The 25,293-nt window shown below is 39.9% G+C and overlaps 3 protein-coding genes across 6 annotated transcripts; all 3 read right to left on the bottom strand.

Annotated features, from left to right (window-relative positions):
• Positions 1–5,831: 5,831 nt before the first annotated feature.
• mrps34 (mitochondrial ribosomal protein S34) lies at positions 5,832–7,348 on the bottom strand. The gene is made up of 4 exons (XM_086290588.1): positions 7,212–7,348; positions 6,620–6,987; positions 6,487–6,529; positions 5,832–6,310 (listed from the first exon to the last, which is right to left on the bottom strand). The coding sequence occupies exons 2-4, from the start codon at positions 6,935–6,937 to the stop codon at positions 6,012–6,014; spliced, it is 660 nt and encodes a 219-aa protein (XP_086146714.1). The 5' UTR covers positions 6,938–6,987; positions 7,212–7,348; the 3' UTR covers positions 5,832–6,011.
• A 1,050-nt stretch (positions 7,349–8,398) lies between these two features.
• Positions 8,399–15,813, bottom strand: spsb3a (splA/ryanodine receptor domain and SOCS box containing 3a). 4 transcript variants are annotated; one of them, XM_086288821.1, is made up of 7 exons: positions 15,695–15,813; positions 14,619–14,828; positions 13,089–13,272; positions 12,818–13,005; positions 12,619–12,721; positions 12,403–12,528; positions 8,399–11,830 (listed from the first exon to the last, which is right to left on the bottom strand). In XM_086288821.1, exons 2-7 carry the CDS (start codon positions 14,742–14,744, stop codon positions 11,439–11,441), a joined length of 1,119 nt encoding a protein of 372 aa, XP_086144947.1. In that variant the 5' UTR covers positions 14,745–14,828; positions 15,695–15,813; the 3' UTR covers positions 8,399–11,438. The 4 variants fall into 4 exon arrangements, with proteins under 4 accessions (XP_086144947.1, XP_086144948.1, XP_086144946.1 ...); XM_086288822.1 differs by having other exon boundaries at positions 14,619–14,825; positions 15,564–15,798; XM_086288820.1 differs by having other exon boundaries at positions 15,484–15,797.
• Positions 15,814–17,248: 1,435 nt separating this feature from the next.
• Positions 17,249–22,404, bottom strand: atp6v0ca (ATPase H+ transporting V0 subunit ca). Its single transcript, XM_086288823.1, has 3 exons — positions 22,153–22,404; positions 19,086–19,269; positions 17,249–18,400 (listed from the first exon to the last, which is right to left on the bottom strand). Exons 1-3 carry the CDS (start codon positions 22,226–22,228, stop codon positions 18,196–18,198), a joined length of 465 nt encoding a protein of 154 aa, XP_086144949.1. The 5' UTR covers positions 22,229–22,404; the 3' UTR covers positions 17,249–18,195.
• Positions 22,405–25,293: the final 2,889 nt, after the last annotated feature.

The following is a 25,293-nucleotide window of genomic DNA, read 5'->3' as shown; positions in this document are numbered from 1 at the left end:
TGTGTTTCCTCATGTGTACATATTTGTAATTGTGTGGCTGTCATAAATTTTTTTGCAGATTTTTGTCATTTAACAAGTATATTTGAGGGAACCTCAGCATGTTCAGCATTTTTTCAGCTGTCCATTTTGCTTTTCCAATTTTTCTGTTTAACTTATTACTATTGTGCTAAATCATACTATTTCTGCTATTTTATAAGATTTGTGCTTAATATACTATTTCTGCTTTTATAGGATTTGTGCTTAATATAGTATTTCTGCTAAATGTAGTATTTATGCTTAATCATACTATTTCTGCTTTTCAAAGGATTTGTGCTTAATATAGTATTTCTGCTAAATTTAGTATTTCTGATTAATTATAGTTTTTCTACTAAATCATAGTACAGTATTTCTGCTTTTTATGGGATTTGTGCTAAAACAAAGTATTTCTACTAAATGTAGAATTTATGCTTAATCATACCATTTCTGCTTTTTATAGGATTTGTGCTTAATATAGTATTTCTGCTAAATTATAGTATTTCTGCCAAATTATAATATTTGTGCTAAAACATAGTCTTAATTTAAAATTACAATATTCATAGTTCATCACAGTGTCTCTGGTAAATCACAATATTTCTGCTCTGTTGTACTATTTTTTAAGTATTTTTGGCTAAATATATTCTTTCTGTTATCTTATACTATTTCTCCTAAATTCTTGTATTTTTGAGAAGTTATCATGTTTCTGGTAAGTTACAATATTTCTGCTAAATTCTGCTATGCTATTGTATTTCTGCCAAGTATTATGTTTCCTCTAAGATATTGCAGTTCTGCTAAGTTATTCCATTTTAGCAAACTTCTTTTGCTTCTGCAAAGTTTTTACAATTTCTGCAACTTTTCAGCTTTTTCAGCTACTTTTTGCATACAGCTTCAGCTTTAAGCATCCACACTGCATTTTCGCAGGAAATGCAAATTTTTCTAGTTATTCTTCAAGTTGCTTCCGTACACTTTTCGCCGTAGAACTACTTCCACAATTTTCAGCCGATTTTCACCGTTCAAATTTTAAACTATTCTGCTATTTTTGCTCTTTCCGGCTATGACTTTTGCTATTTTTTGCTATTATACTTTTTAAAATATTCCACTTTTTTCCTTTAATTTGTCCCATTGAAATGAATGGGAAACTTCAGCAATTCTGCTAAAATTTGCTTGTTTTTGAAACTTAACTACTTCCTCATACTTTCACCTAGAACAACCATTCAAATTTTAAAATGTTCACAAATTATTGGGCTATTCAGGTATGATTCAGCTTTTTCAAATCTTTTACTGTTTTACTTTTATGCCTCTTAAAGTTTTGAGTTGCAAAATTGTGATTTTTCACAAAATACATGTGTTGTTATGGTTGCTATGCTCTTGGCTTCCAGTGTGCCACTGAAGGTTTTGCAATTTTCACTTCATGTCCGAACAACTTCCTGCTACTTGCTCAATTTTCACTCAACTTCCACAAATTATACATCAAAACGTAGGTATTTTTGCTGGCTTTCAGAAAATGTCACCATCATTGTTGTGGGATTTATATAATTTTGGCAAATCTCCTCAGACTAACACAAGGTCAGAAAACTCTCCATATAAAGTCAATGGAGAGTTTGTTCAAAATCACCGCTGCATTTCTGTAATGAGAGGCATATTCGAATCGTCATATCTCCTTAACGAAGCAAAGTTAAGACATGAGGCTTGTCCCGGTATATCTTCAGACACTCGTGACGCTCACAATTCAAGAATTATTTTCTCACCTATTACCGTTCTGAAATGAGTTGGACTTGTTTGAGGGTAGGAAATTTGTCCTTCGCTCAGATTTCTTCAGATTTCAAACTGTGGAAATGAACCACTTTTTTCTCTCGTCATAACTTTTTGTTGGATTTCCACAGAGACCTGAAAATTTCCATGATTGTTCACCAAACCCTGCTGTCTCTTACGGTGAAAGAATGATATCGATACTCCAAATAGATTTAGAGTTAGAAAGCGTTGTTTGAGGGCAAGTCAAGGCAGTTTTTGCTTCGCTCTACTCAGTTATGGTGCATTAGAAGTCAAATATCTTTAATAATTCATATTTTAATGATAAATTGTAAACACTGGAAGATTCCCCCATCTCTTCTGAACAAAACGGTGTAAGAATGACCGCTCTAGCCCCTACGGTTAGGAAATTATTTTCATTTGTTTGAGGGGAGTCCTCACTATGAGAAATAGGCTGCAATAATCCTGTGCCTCTCTGTGCTGCTGTGTAAAAAGAGGCACATGTTTTGGCGGGAAAAAGTACACAGGCTCTCTGATTGGTGGATTCAAATTCAGCAGCTCCCAGGCTGACCTAGAAACTTACTTCTCTCTCCCTGTGCATTTTTTTGCTGATTTTTTCATTTAAAAAGTATATTTGAGGGACCCTCAGCATGTTCAGCATTTTTTCAGCTGTCCATTTTGCTTTTCCAATTTTTCTGTTTAACTTATTACTATTGTGCTAAATAATACTATTTCTGCTATTTTATAAGATTTGTGCCTAATATAGTATTTCTGCTAAATTACAATATTTCTGCTTTTTATACTATTTGTGCTAAAACATAGTATTTCTACTAAATGTAGTATTTATGCTTAATCATACTATTTCTGCTTTTTATGGGATTTGTGCCTAATATAGTATTTCTGCTTTTTATAGGATTTTTGCTCAAACATAGTATTTCTACTAAATGTAGTGTTTATGCTTAATCATCCTATTTCTGCTTTTTATAGGATTTGTGCTTAATATAGTATTTCTGCTAAATTATAGTATTTCTGCTTTTTATAGTATTTGTGCTAAAACATAGTATTTCTACTAAATGTAGTATTTATGCTTAATCATAGTATTTCTATATATTTCTGCCAGGTCCCCAGGCAGCCAATCCTCTGTGAGGACTGAGAAATTCAAATTTTCAAATCAGGGCCTGCACGGCTTCCCAGCCAATCATATATGTGTCCTGAGGCATTCAAATTTGCATATTGGGGCCTTCGTGGCTTCTAAGCCAGCCAATCATATCTGAGGGCTGAGGAATTCAAATCCACAAATCAGGGCCTGCACAGCTTCCCAGCCAGCCAATCATGTATGTGGGCTCCAGGTATTCAAATTTGCATATTGGGGAATTCGTGGCTTCTAAGTCAACAAGTCATCCATGTCATATATCTCTAAAAATTCATATTTTAATGATAAATTGTCAACACTTGAAGATTCCCCCATCTCTTCTGAACAAAACGGTGTAAGAATGACCGCTCTAGCCCCTATGGTTAGGAAATTATGGTCATTTGTTTGAGGGGAATCCTCACTATGTGAAATAAACTGAAAGAAGCAGGTCTATGTCTCTGTGCTGCGTGTGTAAAAAGATGCACCTGTTTTGGCGGGAAAACGTAAACAGCTTCTCTGATTGGTGGATTCAAATTCAGCAGCTCCCAGGCTGACCTAGAAACTTAGTCCTCTCTCCGTGTGTGTGTGTGTGTGTGTGTGTGTGTGTTTAGTGGGAGAGAGAGGACCCTGCCCTTATTTGACAGCATGTCATTGTAGGATTTAAATTGAACATAGTTAGACTGGTTGACTGGATTAGAGCCTGTGTTTGTGTGTCCCTCTGTGCATTTGTGTTTCAATAAGTTATTACTATTCTGCTAAATCATAGTATTTCTGGTACTTTTCGGTACTTGTGCTAAATACAGTATTTCTGCTAAATCATACTATTTCTGCTTTTCATAGGATTTGTGCTTAATATAGTATTTCTGCTAAATTATAGTTTTTCTTCTTTTTATAATATTTGTGCTAAAACATAGTATTTCTACTAAATGTAGTATTTATGCTTAATAATAGTATTTCTATATATTTCTGCCAGGTCCCCAGGCAGCCAATCCTCTGTGAGGACTGAGACATTCAAATTTTCAAATCAGGGCCTGCACAGTTTCCCAGCCAATCAAATAAGTGTCCTGAGGCATTCAAATTTGCATATTGGGGCCTTCGTGGCTTCTAAGCCAGCCAATCATATCTGAGGGCTGAGGAATTCAAATCCACAAATCAGGGCCTGCACAGCTTCCCAGCCAGCCAATCACATATGTGGTCTCAGGCATTCAAATTTGCATATTGGGGAATTCGTGGCTTCTAAGTCAACAAGTCATCCATGTCATATATCTCTAAAAATTCATATTTTAATATTAAATTGTCAACACTTGAAGATTCCCCCATCTCTTCTGAACAAAACGGTGTAAGAATGACCGTTCTAGCCCCTACGGTTAGGAAATTACGGTCATTTGTTTGAGGGGAGTCGTCACTATGAGAAATAGACTGCAAAAATCCTGTGTCTCTCTGTGCTGCTGCGTGTGTAAACAGATGCACCTGTTTTGGTGGGGAAAAGTGCACAGCCTCTCTGATTGGTGGATTCAAATTCACCAGCTCCCAGGCTGACCTAGAAACTTACTTCTCTCTCCCTGTGTGTGTGTGTGTGTGTGTGTGTGTGTGTGTGTGTGTGTGTGTGTGTGTGTGTGTGTGACAGAGAGAGAGAGAGAGAGAGAGAGAGAAAGGCTTTTAATGGGATGATCTCATTCTAAGATTTAAATTCAATATATTTAGACTGGTTGACTGAATTGGATCTTGTGTGTGGGTCTCTCTGTGCATGTGTGTTTCCTCATGTGTACATATTTGTGATTGTGTGGCTGTAATAAATGTTTTTGCAGATTTTTGTCATTTAACAAGTATATTTGAGGGACCCTCAGCATGTTCAGCATTTTTTCAGCTGTCCATTTTGCTTTTCCAATTTTTCTGTTTAACTTATTACTATTGTGCTAAATCATACTATTTCTGCTATTTTATAAGATTTGTGCTTAATATACTATTTCTGCTTTTATAGGATTTGTGCTTAATATAGTATTTCTGCTAAATGTAGTATTTATGCTTAATCATACTATTTCTGCTTTTCATAGTATTTGTGCTTAATATAGTATTTCTGCTAAATTTAGTATTTCTGATTAATTATAGTTTTTCTACTAAATCATAGTACAGTATTTCTGCTTTTTATGGGATTTGTGCTAAAACAAAGTATTTCTACTAAATGTAGTATTTGTGCTTAATCATACCATTTCTGCTTTTTATAGGATTTGTGCTTAATATGGTATTTCTGCTAAATTATAGTATTTCTGCCAAATTATAATATTTGTGCTAAAACATAGTCTCAATTTAAAATTACAATATTCATAGTTCATCACAGTGTCTCTGGTAAATCACAATATTTCTGCTCTGTTGTACTATTTTTCTAAATCATAGTGTTTCTGTAATGTTTAAGTATTTTTGGCTAAATATATTCTTTCTGTTATCTTATACTATTTCTCCTAAATTCTTGTATTTTTGAGAAGTTATCATGTTTCTGGTAAGTTACAATATTTCTGCTAAATTCTGCTATGCTATTGTATTTCTGCCAAGTATGTTTCCTCTAAGATATTGCAGTTCTGCTAAGTTATTCCATTTTAGCAAACTTCTTTTGCTTCTGCAAAGTTTTTACAATTTCTGCAACTTTTCAGCTTTTTCAGCTACTTTTTGCATACAGCTTCAGCTTTAAGCATCCACACTGCATTTTCGCAGGAAATGCAAATTTTTCTAGTTTTAATTGTATTATTATACAAGAAAATGACTAAAGGCTACTGTTTACTTTTATACTCTGATAAAGCAGCTGGGCTTTTTTTTTTTTAAGTTCTCAGATCTTAACCAGAATATATCCAAGTCAAAGTTACAAGTTTGCAGTGGACTGTGATGTGATGCAGCTGTAATTACCTGCAAATAGAAACAACAGAAATAACTTAAAAGGGGCTACATTTCATCTCAAATTTAATATTCAGCATACAACAATAACACACACACGCACAAGGGCCTGCATCAGACCCACAGAGAAGTATTCTGAGTGGAAGATTCAGCCAGATATTGAGAAGCATTTGTCAACAATGATCTAGTCCAAAAATATCCAGGATCGGTAAACATTCAAGTGAGGCCATTACACCGCAGTCCCCTCTTTCCTCTGTCGCTCTTGTTCCTGCGTGTGGAAATAGTCTTTGTTAAGTAGAACATCCCTCTTTAAAGGCAGGACGGGCTCCTCTGCTGCTCTGCTGCCTCCTGCTTTCTTCTGTTGTGCCAGCAGCATTGCGCGGAGCAGGGGAGGGTAGGCGACGTATCGGACGGGCGGCTCGGGCAGAGGCTCAAAGTCCTTAAACTGCTGCTCCATGTGTTTGGGAATCAGGCGCCAGTCATGGTACATCACCTTGTCCATCTCTTTGACCTCGCTCTCCTTTTTCCCTGCAAACGATAGTTTGTTTGGAGAATATTTACCAAATCACACATTTCAGGCAACACGGGTATTCATAAAATACTGATTAAAAATGGCTGTTACAGTAAAAACAAATAAGACAACACAGGCTACAATGACCATAAACAGTGATATTATTATTATTAATAGATAAAACTAATCTTACCTTTATAAGTGAGGATGCCCCACGCTTTGCCGTGATCCATGTTCTACAAAACACAAGGAATAGTTTCCATTCCTTTAGTAACAGGAATCTCCCTTTTATCTAGCATAACAGTGTGCAGGCTCCATGCTCTCACCTCGGATGTGTAGTCCACCTTGACCTTGGTGATCTGCCAGTAGCTGGGCTCGGAGTGGTCCTCCAGCCAGGATTTGCGGGTGAAGAGTCGGCCCACTCCGAACAGCCTCATCCCGGCCAGCAAGGAGAAGAGGCGGCTCTCCCTGCGGACGTCCTGCCATGCTAACACCGGCAGCATCTTCCCCGTGAAGGGCCGTTTCATTGTCTCGTAGTCCAAGGCGTACTTCTGGGACTCCCGGGGCCGGGACTTGAGCTCTCTGTACGCCCGAATCTTCCGAGCCATCTCCGCGATGAGGCGAAGTCTCTTTTTCTTCACCATAACTGCGGTGTCTTCCTCACAGCTACGATAGACACGGGTCAGCGATTATCCTGAAAAATAAAAATAAATCATGTCATAGCTGATCTTGAATTATGTCTTTGACCTGTTAGAGTAACTAAATAAAAATGCAATCAAATGGAGAGCATCCTGTTAGCCGGTGTTCCCGGCTCCGTGCTAAATAACACCAGTTATAAGTCGTTCCAAACATTTGTTACCCATAGCAGTGAGCTACTATCGAAAGTGTTTAAAATCATTAAATATCTACATTAAATACCTGAAAACTCCCCAGAAGAGAACTGCCGCTACTTGACCTCCGCAAGCAAGGTGCAGAGCTTCCGACGCGCTCTTGGTCCGGGCATAAAATGGTCCGTGGGAACAGCCAGCGTGCTTTTGTTCCGTGTAAGGAGAAGTTCCGTCTTCATAAAAAATAATTTAAAAAAAATTAAGAAATGAAAAATTATCATTTTATAAGAGAGCTTAGATTAGCCAATAAAACGCATGCCAGGCAATCACACACGAACACAGTAAATACAAAGTATTTTAAAAGCAAAACCACCAATTAATGTGTTTTTAAGATGCAGTGGGTTTACTCAGTTTCCAAACAAATCCGTTTCATTTAAGTAACTTTATGTATTAATTTATTTGTTATAAATATCGATATTCCTTCCTTCTTATCTCAATAATTCACCGTTTAGTCCCCCTCTATGGAGGACCACAAGAGCCACTAGCCCGTCTGTCTTAGTCCAATTTTGCTTGCTGTATGTCCTTTTCCTTAAACCAAACGCAAAGAAAACTTACAGGCAGTTGAAATGAATGACAGGCGAAAACATATTTTGTGAGTCATTTTCAAAATTAAACCCCCCAAAAGAAAAGAAACTTCTTTTCAACTATATGTAATATTAATTGTTAAGCTTTCTTTAATGTGCATTTATAATAATCAATAATCAATATTCTGAAATGCAAATGCATTTAGGCATGTAGACAGAGACCTGCTCAAGTTTAAAGTGAGCATCAACAAAGGTGATTTAAGTGACTCTGAACTTTGGTTCTTAGTGTCAGAGGGGGGAGCTTTGAACATTTCAGAAAATGCTCGTCTGCTGAGATTTCTCCAGTCACCACAGAGCACCTTTAGGATGTTAAATGTTGAATCTACGCCACAATGAACTAAGTAGTTCTGCAGGCAACAGAGGGCCAAACTTGGGACCACTAAGGTGTACCTAACAAAGTGTCTGTGAGTGCAGATTAACACCAGACAGTAAACAAAGGACTTATCGTCATTACTAAAGAACACAGGAGGATGGGGAAGATGAGTGTGCTGTGAGAAATGAGACACAAACAGCAACGAGTCGCTGTCAGCTGCAGAAACATTCACAACAAAAACCCGACCTCTTTAACAAGCGCCCAATTGGCCAGCAAAAAACGAATTTGCTGCTACTAAATGAACGAATGGAGCCCATGCTGCATATTTAGCATTCATTTTATTTTCAGCTGAAAATCATGCTGATACAGAGAAAGGCAAGTGAAGGCCCTCACATACAGTATTAATAATATGACACAGTATAGAAGAAACACTTAGAATTTACAGTAAAACAGTAAGAAAAAAGTGCTTTGATGCATCAATGTGAAGACAAATTCATCTGCTGGACCACAATTAACTTCCTGGTGGTTACATTACTCTATATGGAGGACGAGGCGGCTGAAAGACTCAACTAGATGATCTGTGGCTCGTGAGTGATGAGCATGGTCCTCTGGTACTATCCCTGCTGCTCCATAATGACTCCCTAACCTCACCCACTGCCTCAGAGAATGCTTGTGTTGCATAGTACCTTAGGTATTTGTATCACTGTACTGAAACCAGGAACTTTGAGGACATCAGAAACGGGTGTCTGACCTCTGGGCAAAACACTAATGTTTCATTATTATGGTTTGCGACTACAGAGAATCTATTTACATATCTGACCCACATGTCTCACCGTACCCCAGGCTGTCATTCATGAACACTCAAATACTCATCAAGTACTCTCAGCTTCTCTATACTGAAAAACATTTATATACAAAAGTGTTTGTATATATTAGGGCAAGCTGCAAAACACAGCTGCAGCATGCATGTTTACTCTTTTATGGTACGTCCCAGCCATCAACAGTATAAAAGATGGACTAAGTGTCTCAGGTCTGAACAGAAGCCACCAGGGGGCGATACCTGTGGTTCCTAAAAGACTTCTGGTCCCATAGTAATCTCTGGGGAAATGCGCCCCCTGCTGAGAGATCTGTAAACACTTTGCTGCAATAGATTTAATGTTCTAAAGAGCATTAAATCTATTTTGTAAATTTGACTCCTTCCACAGTGCTTAGCAAATTTCTCAGATCACCTCCCAGTGAAAGGTTTACGCCACAGCTGCCCTAAATTATCAGTACTCAGGATTACCAAAATCCTAATGATTGGATTTTTTTAGAATATTTACTGTTTTATTTTTTAAAAATCAGAAAAAAATAGCAAAGCACATAATTAATTTTTAACAATATGCCAAATTACAGTTATTTAAGCTTTAGTGGTTGAATATTATGGTTGACTTTTTTATGACTGGTGGTCTGGTAAATTTGTTAAGCACTGCATGTGTAAGAAAGGTGGACATGCTCACATGCGCTTTTATAGTCAACTCCACCTCCTTCTCATTGCACTGGATACCAAAATGCCAAGACGGCAACAGCAGAAATTCTTGGTGACGCTATGTCCATCTTTTTTTTTTTTACCATTTATGGTCCCAGGAGATTATTGAAACATAACCTTTTCTAAAAGGTATAATGTCCCAATAATCGATGAATCAATCAAAACATGGCTACAGTCAGGTTTTTGGGCAGTGATGCAGTTTAGGTGATGTTGCTCCGTCCACTGCCTGAGTGGAAAATAAGATGTAGGCGAAGACATCTCAGGCCCATCCGTGTTACTTTTAAATGGTAAATGGCCTGTATTTGTATAGCGCTTTACTAGTCCCTAAGGACCCCAAAGCGCTTTACACATTCAGTCATCCACCCATTCACACACTGGTGATGGCAGCTACATTGTAGCCACAGCCACCCTGGGGCGCACTGACTGAGGCGAGGCTGCCGGACACTGGCGCCACCGGGCCCTCTGACCACCACCAGTAGGCAATGGGTGAAGTGTCTCGCCCAAGGACACAACGACCGAGACTGTCGGAGCTCGAACCGGCAACCTTCCAATTACAAGACGAACTGCCAACTCTTGAGCCACGATCGCCATTGAAAATGAGAGAAAAAAAGGATATTAAGTCTCTTGATACGTCTACACTTCAGTCACAGCTTGACTGCTTCACTTCAGATCGACTGTGGTGGTGAACAGAGCCAAAACAATCCTTTTCACAGACTCCTCGACCTCACTGTGCATGGTCTCAGTCTCAATGGTCATTGTAGCAGTAGTAGCACTGAGTCTGTCACAATGATGACACCTTTAGCCATATAAACCCATATTTGGACAAAGTGAACCGTATTCATATTAAACACATAGTGTGGGAGCCGATTACACAGCAGGAGGATGGATATCTTTCTGTACACAATTTCATATTTCCTATTTTCTGCTCATCCACTGCACTGAGTGGATTTAAAACACAGAGCTTGAACTTAATTCGGGGCCAGAAAAGCTGCTTTGACAAAGACTTTTTTTTAAACAGACATACCAAAATAATAGCTTGATGATGGATCTAGAAAGAAAGAAACTTTGACTTTTAAAACATAAAAAGTAACAGCAATGAAAAAGTTAAAATATCAGCATTAAAAGGCTACACTAAATAATGCACACAGCTTTTTAGAAGGAAAAAAAAAGCTGGAAGCTAGATGGATGATGTCTCCGTGAATGTAGCATATAACAGATATTTTTCAAGAAATGACGATTATCTGATGTGTCGTGAGAGGTGCATGCTTTGCTCAAACGTTATCGCTTTTTTTTAAGGCTAAAAGCTGCAAAGTGCACTCAGGTTCATTTACTGTTAACTTTTAGCATTTAAGGAGCGAACAGTAGTTACAAAATATAGAATATCAGCTGATTCTGAGCAACATAGGAGAAACTTGCAGATGCCATTGAAACAAGTAACAAAGTCCTCTGATAACTCACTGACAACATTTAAAATGAGAAAAACAGACATTAAATGCAGGATACGGGATGAAAATACAGAAAATTTCTATACAGTATCTGTTTTTTTTAACCCTCCCCATATTGATGACCACCACATCCACCCATAACAAAATAACATGGTATATTTTCACCTTTTACTGAAGCTGGCTTTAATACTCGACATGTGATGAGCATGAAGAATGGCATGAGAGAAGATCACAGTTTTCCACCGACGTTTAGTTCCCTCTGCTCGACCGCCCTCGTTACTTTCTCCAGACGACACTAATAAAGAAAGCTTGAGGCAGTTCAGTAACACTACATCAGATGCCAAAGGACACTAATGTCTGCCAGGGAGGTAGGATGCGAGTCGCCCAGTCATGTCCAGCGGCATCTCTTCCTCTGACAGGCCTCCGGATCGGACGAACAACCCTCTGAGTCGCTCTCAGAGGAGGACGGTCCTGCCAAGGCGGGGACAGGCAAACGTGAGGACTGCTCAGCCCCATCTGGGGTTTCTTCCATTGTGCCGCAGTTAAGACTGAGCACCCAACCCAGTTTGTTGTGGAGCAAATGACGCAGGCCAGGTGGTAGGGGCAACACATCTAGGATGTCTATACAGTCTGGCACCAGCTGGCGAAGACGAGCACAGCACAGGTACAGCAGGGAGGTGGGTGCAGAGCAGGATCTGATGACCTTCATGCTGCTCTTTGCCGCTGTGGAGCACGCCATTGGATAAAACTTCTTATTCTGCAGCTCTGTAGCAGCAACTCCTGGATCAAGACAGGCGAGAAACCTGTATTATTGAGTTTCAGGAGCACACTGCAGTTCACATTCTTGTAAGATATTACAAGGTCTCCACTAAACAGCATCTGTTTCTTATGATTATAAAAACTCTTTCGCCTTTGCATACAGTTGACCTATTAGGGCTGAGTCACACAGGCTTACAAGCTGGTCCACAACACACTGGGAACCTGCAGTTAAAATGGAAAAAGGCTTATGAACTTATAGTGGTTGCTGGAGGTTGCCACCAGTTGCTAGGTGAAACTGGCTGCAAAGATTGGTCACCAAAAACCTCCTTATAATTGCTTTGGTTTCTAGCATTTTCAACTTTTCACACTTTCACTACCTCTTGGAAAGTAGTTGGTGAGTTTTTGCAGATAAATCTGCATCGTCTGTGCAAACTACAGGCAAAGGAAGCAATCTGCTATCAAATAAAGCAATTGCAAGGATGTTTGTGGTTCCAAGCCGTTTGCTGCTCATTTTGTAGACCTGTGTGACCAGGGACAAATCAGAAATAAATTAGTATTTATGTAATCTAATCAGTAGAAAATTTTCCACAAACCTATGCACTTTCGATTTTTGAAGAATGTAAGTGTGCCGTGCCACGTGTCCAAATGAACTCCAATGATGGAACCTTGACCAAAACGTGAGGAGAAGTTCATTTTGTCTCCTTTATGATGCAACAACCCTGGAAAATGAACAAAACCAATGATGTCTAAAATATAAAAACCCTTTTGAGCAACTACCGTTATATCAGGGGCACTTGTGTTTAAGTTACCAGTGTAAGAAAGCCCCCAGCTGTCTGCATCTTTTCCCAGCAGGCTGCAGAAGGTATGTCTGTATTTGTCCAGATTGATATCAGATGTACCGATACCAACCATCTGCGCAGAAATAAACATTTAGGCACAAATAAACATTTCTTCTGCTTCTAGGACAATTTTTGGTGACTGTAAGGAAAATACGAAGTCGAGCTTTACCATGTCTGTTCCATACACTGGGGACGTCATCTTAATTTCCCAGAAGTGCTGCCCGTCTGCAAGCTCCTTGGAGCCGCGGATTGCAGCTGTACCACAGCTGTATTCAGAGTGGAAGTTCACTTTGCGATTTTCGCAGCTCAGTAATGTTGCCGTTGATCGGCTGTTGGCATCCCAAACCCAATCAAAATCTGAAACATAACGAGTCATTTATTAAATAATAATGAGCATAAAAAAAGATGATGTACTGTGTCCTGCCCCAGCTGTCATGTACCTTGGTCATCCTCTCCACAGTGGCAGTCTTTAACCTGGAGAAAGCCTCGCAGACGAGGGTTGTAGCTGGTCTCTGCCTGGGAATCACAACCACAGTAGGACTCTCCGGTGACGGGTACTGCGCTGGGGACCGGTGGGACCATCACTGCTGAAAAGTCTCCCTCAGAGTCTGAATCACTTGCGTACTTTGGAGCAACAATGAAGAAATAAAAAGAGCAAAATGAACTGTCTGCAGTGTTATTTATGCACAGACTTCACTGTCAGCCTACGAAAAAATGCTAAATGGGGATGCTGCATTGGAGGAGGCAAACAATGCTTTCCATCAATATCTTTTCAGCATAGAAACATCTAGAGTAGGGGTGGGCGGTATAAACGGTATACGGTAGAAACTATATAAATTTGGCCAACGGTAGAGATTTTGACTATACCGCTCTACCGTGATAGCGCATGTTGATGGTGTCATCAAGCTGCACCTGTTTTGGTCGAAAGCATTGCAGCGGCTGCAAACAACATCATCTGCAAATTATGCTGGATGATAGTAATAGCAAAGAGATGAAGCACTTTCCGTACCATTGATTCATTAATGCTGAATTCTCTCGCAGCTGCTCTATTCCCATGTTGTTGCAGTATATTAATGACTAACCTTGTGGATGGATTATCTCAGTTGTTCTCCTGACTGAAGTTTGGTCCGTTTATAGCATCCTGCCATGCAATTGCATTTGTCCCTAACCAGCAGAAACCCTCATGTTAACTTTTATCGAGCGGAAAAAAGTTAGTCCTTCAGCTTCACTGTGCTAATGTTATGCTAACATAGCTGTTTTGCTAGCAATCACGTAGCATATCATTATATACCAGCTAGCTCAACTTCAGTAACCCTACAAACGTCACTGCTGTTTAGTTTTCGGTCTTCATTTATGTTGGAAGTGATAGCAGAGCTGTACATCTTAATTTTTTCAGAAATCTCTCAGTCAGAACATGGCATATCATGTTTAGGTGGAAACTAGCGAGCTAACTTCCTGCTAACTTCTAACTCAGTTGAATTTAATAAATTTTAAGTTTTCATGGATGCCTGGATGTTAAACTTAATTGTTACACCTGGTAAAGCAGCAACACTGATCATTTTATTAAAGATTATTAAAGAATTTAGACAGTTTTTAACTCTCAGTGATGTTGCAGTGTTCGTTTGACTTTGGGACCTGAAGAAGATGGAGTTTTGGAGCCAGATTACTCCGCAAGGTAGCCGTAATGCTCCAGCAATCCATCAAGCCTACCAAAGTCGTACTAAAACATTTTTGACAGATTTCTGCGCCATGTACCACATAAAATCGTTTCGAGGTCAGTAAGCGCAACCAGAATTCATACAAAAGGCGCACTGTCGATTTTTGAGAAAATTAAAGGATTTTAAGTGTGCCTCATAGTGTACAAAATACGTTATACAGAAGAAAAGAATATATCGCGATATATATCGTTACCACACATGTTTCAAATTATACCGTAATATGGATTTTAGGCCATATCGCCCAGCCCTAACCTCAAGGCGATCATAGTTCCATTCTTCACTCTCAGAAGCCAACACAAGGGCCCGGGCATCAGCATCCCTCCGTATGCCTCCCCACACATATCTCCATGCACGACTGTTCCTGCTTCTCCTGGACATGGCAGCAGAGTCTCACTGTAGGAAGAACCTGCCAGTCTGCTGAGGTTTAGTCCAGATGTTGGAAGAACAGCATCAGTCCAGCTGCTGAAAGACAACAATGCAATATGATTATCTTGAAAAAAACAAAAAAACAAGAACTCACATTAACTGAGCTGCTTTTAGTATTGAACGACAGAGGCGTGCATCTGTCTGCAGACCCCGTGTGACGTATAATGTGTATTATTCATATATCCTGGCTTGTCTGTATGGCAACATTTCCTACACCACGCATTTGTAGTACTATATTTTAAATTAATCCTGCAACCCGACCTCGAATCTCATGTTTAATATATGTTATTTAAGACATTTCAGAAAGCATTTTCAGAGCAGCATTAGCCGTATCCCACTGAAACATCCCCTCTATATCGGCTAACGCTTACACACATCACCATTAGCATAGGCTAACTTTGTCCACAAATAAATTATATCACAAGTAAAAATTATTACCCCCTTGTTTATGTAGGAGACTATTTTTCACAAATAGCAATTTTTTTAAACTAACTAACACAAACAGCTAAAGCTAGCTACGTGGCTAGCCAGCAGAGCCGCGCATGTATGAACATGTTAGCTGGTAATAACAAGGTCAGAAGCACTTTACTGGTTATTATCGATACGTATTTACATTGCAACACGGGAAATACATCTAAGGCACATAAGGTCGCAATTTATCTGATGACATGCATCAAGAAATCGGTCAAACCTGTTTAGGCTAGCTAGTTAGCTTTCGTTAGCTAACGCTTCTACCATTGCTGAAAAATAAAAGCGAGACGTTCTTATTACCTGACTGTTGGTCACATTCAGTTTCTACATAAAAACCGCTAAACCCGCAAAGACGTCGCCCCTTGAGTGTCTCGTATTACAAGCTAGTTCAGACAAGACAGCGCGCCGGGCTTCTGTTTTCCATGACCTACTTTTCATGAGTGCGACCGTAAACAATAACAGGCAGGCTGAGGAGGAGCTGCGGCGCAGGAAGTTTTCTGCACACATGACAGACTCCTGTCATCATCTCAGCAGCCAGGAGTGACTGGAGTCATTATACTCAGCCGTAAAAACAGCTATCCACCGCAGTGGAGAACATTTAGGGCATTAACGTGGTAAAATACTGCAAATTTTGGTATCGATCCGACACCAAGTAAATAGAAGGCCCTTATTGCCGATACCAATAACGCCCATAAAGCCAGCTGAAGGCGAATGCATTGTGTCATGATTTATTGGATGAATTATCACTGATTTGCACATTTTGAACAATAAATCACAAGTTTTTAACTTTCTACAACTTATTTACTTATTTGACACAACAAAACACACATTTCAGGTTTTCACATATTTTGAAACTGGGTTTTTTGGAGACTCTGAGTGTAAATGTGCCCGCTTAAAGGACTCTGGGTCAGCCTCTGTTAATGGACTTTATAGGTTATAAATTAAATAGATGTGACAGTCAATACAAAAAGGTTCTGACATTTTTCATGGTGCATGCTTGAGACATGTGCTACATACTGAACTTAGAGGATAGAAACAAACTATTGATCTAATCTGCTAGTATTGATCAATACCAATATCAGTGCTGGTATTGATACAGTCAATAGGATCACTATTTATTCTCGGACTTCATTAAATTAGCTTTGCGTGATAGAAGTTGAACATAATCCTTATTTATTTAATGTTGGGCCTCATCTCAGCTGCTTAGCAAATCCACTGGACTAATAAAGTGTCCGGCTGACTCACTGGACACTTTATTAGAAACCCCCTGTCACCTGCAGAACAGACTTAATTGTTCATGGCATAGATTTTGTCAACAGTCCTCCATATATCCCATATTGACTTGGCAATATCACAGAGTTGTTTGCAGATTTGTTGTGAATCTTCTATTCCACCACCTCCCAAAAGTGCTCTATATGATTGAGGTGACTGTGGAGTTCATTTGAATATAATTATTTCAGTATCACGTAAAAAACCACAAAAAAAAAAACCCCACAAAAAAAAACAAAACAGTTTGAGATTATTTGAGCTTAGTGACATAACATCCTGCTGGAGTCTCAGCAGTGCTCAGGTAGGTGTTTTACATGATGCTCAGTTATTACCAAAGGCCTGAAGTGTGCCAATAAAATATCGCCCACATCATTACACCATTAGCAGCAGCCTGAATTGTTGATACAATGCAGGATAGATCCATGCATTCATGTTATTTATGCCAAATTCTGATATTACCACCTGAATGTCAAGACTCGTGAGACCAGGTAATGTTACGGACCAGACAGACATTCTTTCTAAAGACCAAAAGTAAATAACTACTTTTATCAATATAAGAACGTGTAGCTGAAACTGTTTGGGGTAAAAATACCCAACATATTGGCCAGTTTTAGATTGCATTTAAATGTTTAGGTATCCGCTGTCTGCTTTCCTTTTGCAGTGTTTGGACATTTCATTAACAGATACACTTTAAAAATAAATACTGGACAGTGAGATTCTGGAGGAGGTTGAGTTTTATTTGGAAATCTGACAGGCATGGCTGAACAGTGAGCGCTCACCTTCAACAAAATAAAACAAATCAAGACAGCAGCACTACAGGTAAACGATACAAGTGTCTGAGGACGTCATATTAAACATAAATCTACTTGCATACATTATGTACTCAGATCATTCACGCACACGCACAGTCAACTCCATATGAACATGTGGACATCCTCCATTAATATTCACACTACATCCAGAGGAATTCCAAGCACTTATAACAATTACCCACAGTGCAATTAATCTAACTATACACAGATAATTTATATATTTTTTATGTATATAGGGTATTCAATAAACAGTACTCCATTTAGATAGCTTCAAAATCTTCATAACTGTCCATAAATAGTGAAAAAAAAAGTTTCAAAAATGGTCCCAGAAAAGAACATGAAAAAATAAAATACTGGTGTTCACGATATCTTCAGCAGTCTTAAACAGAGGTTGACAATATAAACCACAACAAAAAACAAAGAAACAAATAAATAAATGAATACATAAATAAACCAAAGGAGGGGAATGGGCAGAGGGGGGTAAATGTTGATACTCACACTCACAGCACAGACTGGTTACTACATTTACTGGGGGGCAGGGGGGCTCTGGATCACTGTACAGTTTAAGATCAGACAATAAATCAGGCAGACTGTCCACACATCATCCCACAACACACAGTACATGTTCATGCCCGTTCTGTACGCACAAGACCTGACACAACTGGATGGCTTTAAACAATATGGATAGAAACCTATCTGAGGACAGAGCTATCAAAGTCGAACGCCAATGTGTTTCTGTCGCCATCCCGTCCTGTCAGACCCACCGGCTGTAATGGAAGTAGGTGAAAATCTCCTATTTGTTCTTGCTGCTCTGATGTGGAATGAATGAGATGGTGGCATGATGGAGACACTTATTTTGTAGATAGGATGAGGGCCACAATGAGCCCGTAAAGACCCAGCACCTCGGCAAAGATCAGGATCAGGATCATGCCCACGAACAGCCGAGGCTGCTGAGCGGTCCCTCTCACGCCGGCGTCACCCACGATGCCGATGGCGAACCCGGCCGCCAGGCCGCTCAGGCCAACGCTCAGACCGGCACCGAGATGCAGGAAACTCCTGTTGAAGAGAAGCAGTAGAAAATACTTGTTTTGTGAAGTTAGGAGCATTCACAGCCTGGTTCTGCCACAGGTTTCTTCTGTTAAAAGGGAGTTTTTCCCCTTCCCTCTGTTGCCAAGTGCTTGCTCGTGGCAGTTTGATTGTTGGGGTTTTCTCTGTATTATTGTAGGGTCTTCACCTTAGAATATAAAGGGCCTTGAGGCGACTGTTTTGTGATTTGGTGCTATAGAATTGAACTGAAACATCTTTTTTGTCCATAGGTTAGAAATACTCAGTGAGTTTTATATGTAGCATCAAGTTGTGCACTGAAACTATGTTCACTCCTCTCTCTTGTTCCTCCTTTTAAACTTGCATGAAAAATATGAAAGAGGGTGCAGAGATGAGCAGTTTCACTCTACATGTTTTTGTTGTTGTATTTGCTGCTTTTTAGCAATTCTAACCAAAGGTCTGAATAAAAGCGCTGAATTCTGAAAAGAACAAGCCCAGTTTCAAATCTGCAATCTTTCTATGCATTATTAATAACTGGACTACATCAAATTGCTCAACAAGTCTTCACAGAAAGTGGCATGTTAAGGACTTGAATGACACGTTAGACACAGACAATGAAATTCAGATTGTTATTTTACTGTAGCATCACTATATGACAAACAAACAAAGATCCTTATGTATGAGAAGTTTAGCTTACTTGTAAAGAGAGACTCTCTCAGATATGTTGTTCGCTATCAGCACAGCCACCACCAGCCCGTAGATGGCAATGATACCTGCCATGACTACAGGAATGATAGACTTCATGATGAGCTCTGGCCGCATCACAGACATGGCAGCGATGCCTGTGCCGCTCTTTGCCGTCCCATACGCTGCTCCTAACGCTGAGAAAGAGAGACGATAAATCTGCGTTAATGAAGCAAAGCTCTGAGCTTTATCTTCTGAGGCACGTTGCAGAGAGGATGAGAAATTCGACTGACAGTTCTCTCTTGCATTTCACCTACTTTTTAGCTTTCCTCACAAACCATCTCAGAAAAACTGCATGGAAAATGTTATAAGTTGTTAGACTGTGAAGTCTCGCTACGCAACACAACACCGCCCACTTCACTACGTTATGTCTCTGTTCATGACTAATAATGCCACCGATGGGCGCTCGTCCAGCAATTTTGCCCTCCGCTCTGCTGTCACCTCGCATTTCACTGATGCCCGCTCGGCTCGTCACACTGCCATGAATGCTGCACACACCAAAATATTACAGTTTATACGTCTACAACAACTCTGCAATACACCCAGGCATTTGCAGGAATCTCAACCTGTTATTTTATCTGCATTTCCTGCTGCTGTTGATCACAAACTGCCTCTGCTTCTTTATCACTGTCTACTATTTGCATGCAATTTCATTTGTTTTGCATTAGAAAACCCTTTGTGTTCACAGTAAACGTGTACAGTACACGTTTACTGTGAACACAGTAAACGTTCATTTGCACAGTGCAAATGAAGACCAGAAAAGTGAGCAGCATCATCTAAAAATTATGCTTACTTGTGATGATTGAGAGGTGATAAATGGGCTGTAACTATTGACAGAGCTGTTCTGTATTTTAATAGGTTGTATCTTTAAACTAAAGGGGATTTATGCGTATATTTATTCTGTGCTCAGTATGATTTTTACAATCCCATCACATGCACTTAAACAGCTGCATGAACATTATTATTAAATACAGAGTGGGTGACTTGCAGGTCAGCCCCTCTGATCAGAAGGCGGCAGAGGTTCTGCCACAGAGCGGTGGCGTTCACATTTCAAATGTTTTTAATCCAGTGCATTCAGGCGCTGTTCTTCAACACCTGGAGTGCGCAGATCGGTGCTGGGCAATTCCTCATCATTACATGTGACTTTGCTGGCTGCGAGCAGTGAGCAGCTGTGAACACGGCATGTCTGCAAAGACGACTCGCTCAGTGGGGTGGATGAATAAATAATAATGGTACAATAGCACACAGCTTTCCTCACTTCCCACTTGCTTGGCTGTGCAGTCACATTTACAGGCAATGGACCTCTCTGTAATATCCACACGCCTTTTGCAGTGAGATGTGTTGGATATGACGAGGGTGTTCAGCTACACAGGTGAACCATTTTCTTAAAAGTAACACCGGGGCTTCGTGTCTATAAATCGTGGACTGGATAAACAAAGAACAATCATACATCTCAAGTTGGCATTTTACTGAGTGTGACAGTAATCAAACTCAAATAATGAAGCTGTATGAAGGGGCTCCTAAATGCCTGTGGTGTGTAAAATGATGGGTTACTGAAGTGCAACCAATGCACAGTTTGTGCTGAAGTTAGAGGACACCCAAGGTTATTTTTTCCTCCCAAAACACTTTTAAATATTTTAAGGGTCACTGAGAAAGAGCTAATATTAAACTTGATGTCAGGCTCATTAAACCGAGTTGTGATTAAAAGCAGGCCAAAAAGCATCAAAGGTTGAAGAGCTAATATTTATAAGAAATATTATTTAATTAATAATTTTCCCCATACTGCTCCAAGTTGTCTTTACGCAGCCTGCAGAAAACGTGAAAGCCTAAAAGAGAGCAAAGGTCACACAGGTATGCACAACTTAAGCAGCAGGCACACCTCAATGTGTGAGGAAGTCTGTAAACTAATTTAGATTAGGTGTTGGCCACGACTTCACCAGTCCACATTCATGTTGTTGCCTTCTGAATGTCAATGTAAAATTCAATGCTTACATCAGGAATTAAAACAGGCTGATCATGCTTAAAATGATCCTTTTGGTGGGGTGATTATGAACATAAGCAGGATTTGTTTGCATACAGTTAAGGTAAAGAGAGTGTTACTATACATAACAGGGGTGTATCCTTTCTCCTGCTATTTTTGGATATAACAACCCCCCCAATTTAAAAATCAGAGTCCCGAAAACCCTATTTGGTGGGTGAGATTTTTTTTTTTTTTTTTTTTAAATACGTCCACACATCCAGGGCCAAACAACACAGTTTGAATGCTACAGCCATTTCTGGGCTAATGTTAAATATATGTTGCTGTTTCATCAGTGCAAAAACCAGTCTGTCACGAACACAGTCGCTTGCATCAGCAAGAATTACCATCACTTGATTGGCTTAACTTGGCCAAAAAAATGTTTCCCACCAAGAGCACACTGTGAACCTTTCGGTGGGTGTGCTCCACACTGCACGACAGGCGGTGCAAATGAATGGGTGGGTTTCCCCCTTTTAATTTCTCCAGTTGATCTTTAGGCCTCCGATGCTGCCTCTCCTCCTGTAACACAGGAGCTCATTTAAACCAATAAAACCTCGGCAACCTTTAGCGAGGATGCCATGTTTCCTCCATCAAGATCTCTGGCCTTCCCGTTTCCGTGAAATAACCCCATTATGGCAGATTACAGATTGCCTGACCAGGTCAGCTGCCACCTCCGTTGATGGGTGTGCGTCACCAACCAGCAGCAACCGGGACACATAGTTACAGCCTGGCTCACGCAGAGGGAGGCAGCCTGCAAGAGCAAGGTGAGGACAGCGGCTTGATGTCGATGGAATCCCTCCCCCTTGCCCTCGCCTCTCCTTCGCAACGCATCCCCTGGCAGGTGTGCGAGTCGAGAAAGCGCCGGGGATTCTCTACGCTCAAACCCTGCCGCTGGTTGATCTCTAACATCACCCACGAACTCAACACCTGGCCGAGCTAACCAGCCGTTAGCGTTATGACAGCGAAAACGAGGATGCCAAGATGAAGAAGCTGGTGTAGTTACCGCTGAAGACCATGGCCGCAGAGGCACCCATCACGGCGAAGAAAGGCGAGTACTCGGGGCTCTCCTCAGAAGACATTCTCGCACTTTTTCCTCAGGGCGATACGGCTACGGAGCAGACGGACTTCTCGTCAGGGTTTCCCCTATCCCACCTTGGGCTTCCGGGCAACTTAGAACACTAGGAGGGGGCGACAACGTAGCGGACAGCAAAAGGACCGGCGTAGAAGAGGGGAAAATGGCGAAACGGAAAAAGTCACGTGGCCAACCACCCAGGAAGGTTCCATTTAGAGATTTTCCCGGGGGGTAAGGGAGTGGGGTGCTCGACACAAACAGACACTAATATAATATAACCAATAATACAACTGCTGATTAATACATACACATTGAAACATATTACATAATAAAATATCGTTTGTAAATTCAAGGCAATTGAAAGTGAATTTCAAATTGATTGTATGTCACATAATGCATTTATTACTACAACATGCTATATGAGTTTTTTTGCCCCGTCCATGAAATATGGTACGCTCTGCTGCTGCTGCTGCAAGCTGCACTGACTGCGGTTGAAACGCTAGTCGTCACTGCAAGCTGGCGTATTAACTATTAGGTTTAAAATAAACAGCAGACTCCACCAAAAGCGGCGTCTGCACCCTATAATTTAAAAATACAACAACAAATAAACAGCTTAATGTGGACACAGCGAGAAAACACAGTAACCCTGAGTCCATATTAACCATTAACGCCATCCATCCATCCTCCAGCACAGGAGCCTACAGGGCATGTCTGTGGTGTGCTGTTTTCTGCAGGGCAATACCTTTCAGGGACATTTGGATTTAAAATAAGAGCAGAAACTCTTTGGGAGACCAAATATCAAATAACTACTCAAGAAACTAAGCAAAGCTTAAAGATGCACCCCGGAGTCGTCATTTCAAGGTGACACCAACATGAAAATGGGTGTTTCTTATATCAGCTAAAGGGGTCTTCCACCCCAAAATATAGACTTACTCAAACTTTGATTTTAGTCATCTTTAAATTTGATCAGATCCTGATTAAATGTATGTTTGCTGTGATTAAAGAGAGATTGTTCTGCAAAATATTTTGTTACTTTGCCATGATGAATAATAAAGTTTGAGCCAAATCAAATCAGCTTAATCACAGTAGCTTGTTTTACTGATTTTACTGCTGTATTCCACTGAAGGGTCAGAGATGAATCTGTGTCGATCACTAGTAAATGTTCACATATTTGAAGCTGAGTTTAAATCCTCATGAATTTCATTCTCTTGAAAGCCATAAGTGTCTTAAAAGCAAGGCATTAAAATTCTCTTCTGACACTTTTGGTTCAACCTTTTTATAAAAACACATTCATCGGTTTAAATGGTGGAACATTTTTAACTCATGGTGTTACATTTTGATTTCCTTCTCATCTAAAAGAGATGTATGACTCAAGCAGCATTCAGCACCAGCTAAAATTCCTTTTAGATACCGTTTGAAGGAAACTGTTTCCAGGGCCTACTCCGTGGATCGGCTTCCTCCGAGGCGTGGACGTCTATCAGCAGAGAATGTACCTTCACCTATCAGCAGAGAATGTCCCTTAGTCTGTAACACAGTCAAATATATTCTCAAGTAATATTCAAGCATGCCATTCAGCGTGTTAGTACGAGCAGCTCGGGAGCAGCTTGGGAGAACAAGAAAACAGAGACTGCTTTTGATTGTCTTCCCAAAGTGACTCAACTTTATTCACAAGTACAACAGTTTATATAGAGGGTAAAATTCATGAGACAGCAGATTTATCAGTTTAAACCAGTACAGACCAAGATAAGGCAGCGTCTTCCTGCCCTTGGGTGAAGAAGCATCCTTTGTGTAGTTTATTAGTTCAGCTACAATTGTGATTATCTCAGCGACATATTTTCAAGGCACAAAACGAAGAGTTCTTACATTAGTGAAATCTGAAACAAACCATTTGGCCTTCAACAGGCGTCTAAAAGATTAAGAAACTAATGTAGCTGAGGGAGTGATCTCTGTGGTATTTCAACCTTGTATCAGCCTGTGATTCTCACACATCAATTCTTGGGTCAAAGAGAAAAATAACTAAAACAAAGGGGCCTTATTGAATGACAGAGTTTTCCTGCATAATGTCACTATAAAACAATATCCAGTAAATGCTACCATGGTACTAAAATACCTAACACCGTTTGTAAGTTAATTTGCTAAAACAAACAAATAAATAGAAAAAAAAAAAAAAGGAGTAGTGCACATCTTGTAAAGCTGTCAATCCAGCACCTTCCAGCTCCACCCCGACTTTGCTAGGTAGATTTAACGTATTTAGTCTCCCAAAGGATGTATTTTATTTCCTGTATTATTTCCAGATAGGCGAGTGGATTCATATGTGGGCTTACCTCCCACTGCCCAGCTTTTCTTTATGGAAACTTGTATGATGCAGTATAACTGAAAATTCAGGAGATCCGTGAATTTGTTCACTTTTCTCACATGAATCAAATTACAAAACACTCACAGGCATGAAAAGGTGAACACATAGCAGCTGAAATTGTACTGCACACACATGACTGTCAGCAGCCTCTCCAGCAAAGGATTAGCTGTTGGAGCCCATTCACGTGACACGTGTGTGTTTAACATATGATCACCGCCTCTTTACATTTTTATTCTCTTTAGGGAAATGTGATCTCCCTGGCAGGTCCAATGCTAGCTCACTGATAGAGTAGATTTCATTTTAATGCTTATTTGTGTAGTCCATCAGGGCTTTTGTACACAATCATTAATCACACAGTTTGTGTCTTAAATTGAGTTCATCTGCTCATTTGTATTCTATTTTGAGATGTGCAGGTAAACAGTGTGTTACCGCAGCAATTACTCCACTTAATTAGCCCACAGACATGTGTAAATGTTTACAAATATTTTTAGGTATTCTACATCCTTTATGGAATAGATGTCTGAATTCTGCAGCAAAACAATTCAAATTTAAAAATTTTAAACTACAAAACCAGTTGTGTCCACAAATTGATTTATTGCAGAGTTATAACATGCCTTAAAGGTTAGAAGTTAAAGGCACTTAAATACAGTGATGATGCTCTTAGAAATACTTCGTATCATTGTGTTTCTTTATGAATCCCCCTTGCACAAAGGTTA

The sequence above is a fragment of the Aulonocara sp. 'chitande type north' Nkhata Bay genome, linkage group LG4 (assembly GCF_057382095.1).
Source record: "Aulonocara sp. 'chitande type north' Nkhata Bay isolate Kocher_YH1m ecotype deep benthic linkage group LG4, A_spYH_male_GT1.1, whole genome shotgun sequence".
NCBI classification, from domain to species: Eukaryota; Metazoa; Chordata; class Actinopteri; order Cichliformes; family Cichlidae; genus Aulonocara; species Aulonocara sp. 'chitande type north' Nkhata Bay.
The sequence above is the reverse complement of the archived record's forward strand: the minus strand, read 5'-3'. Positions and strand labels throughout refer to the sequence as shown.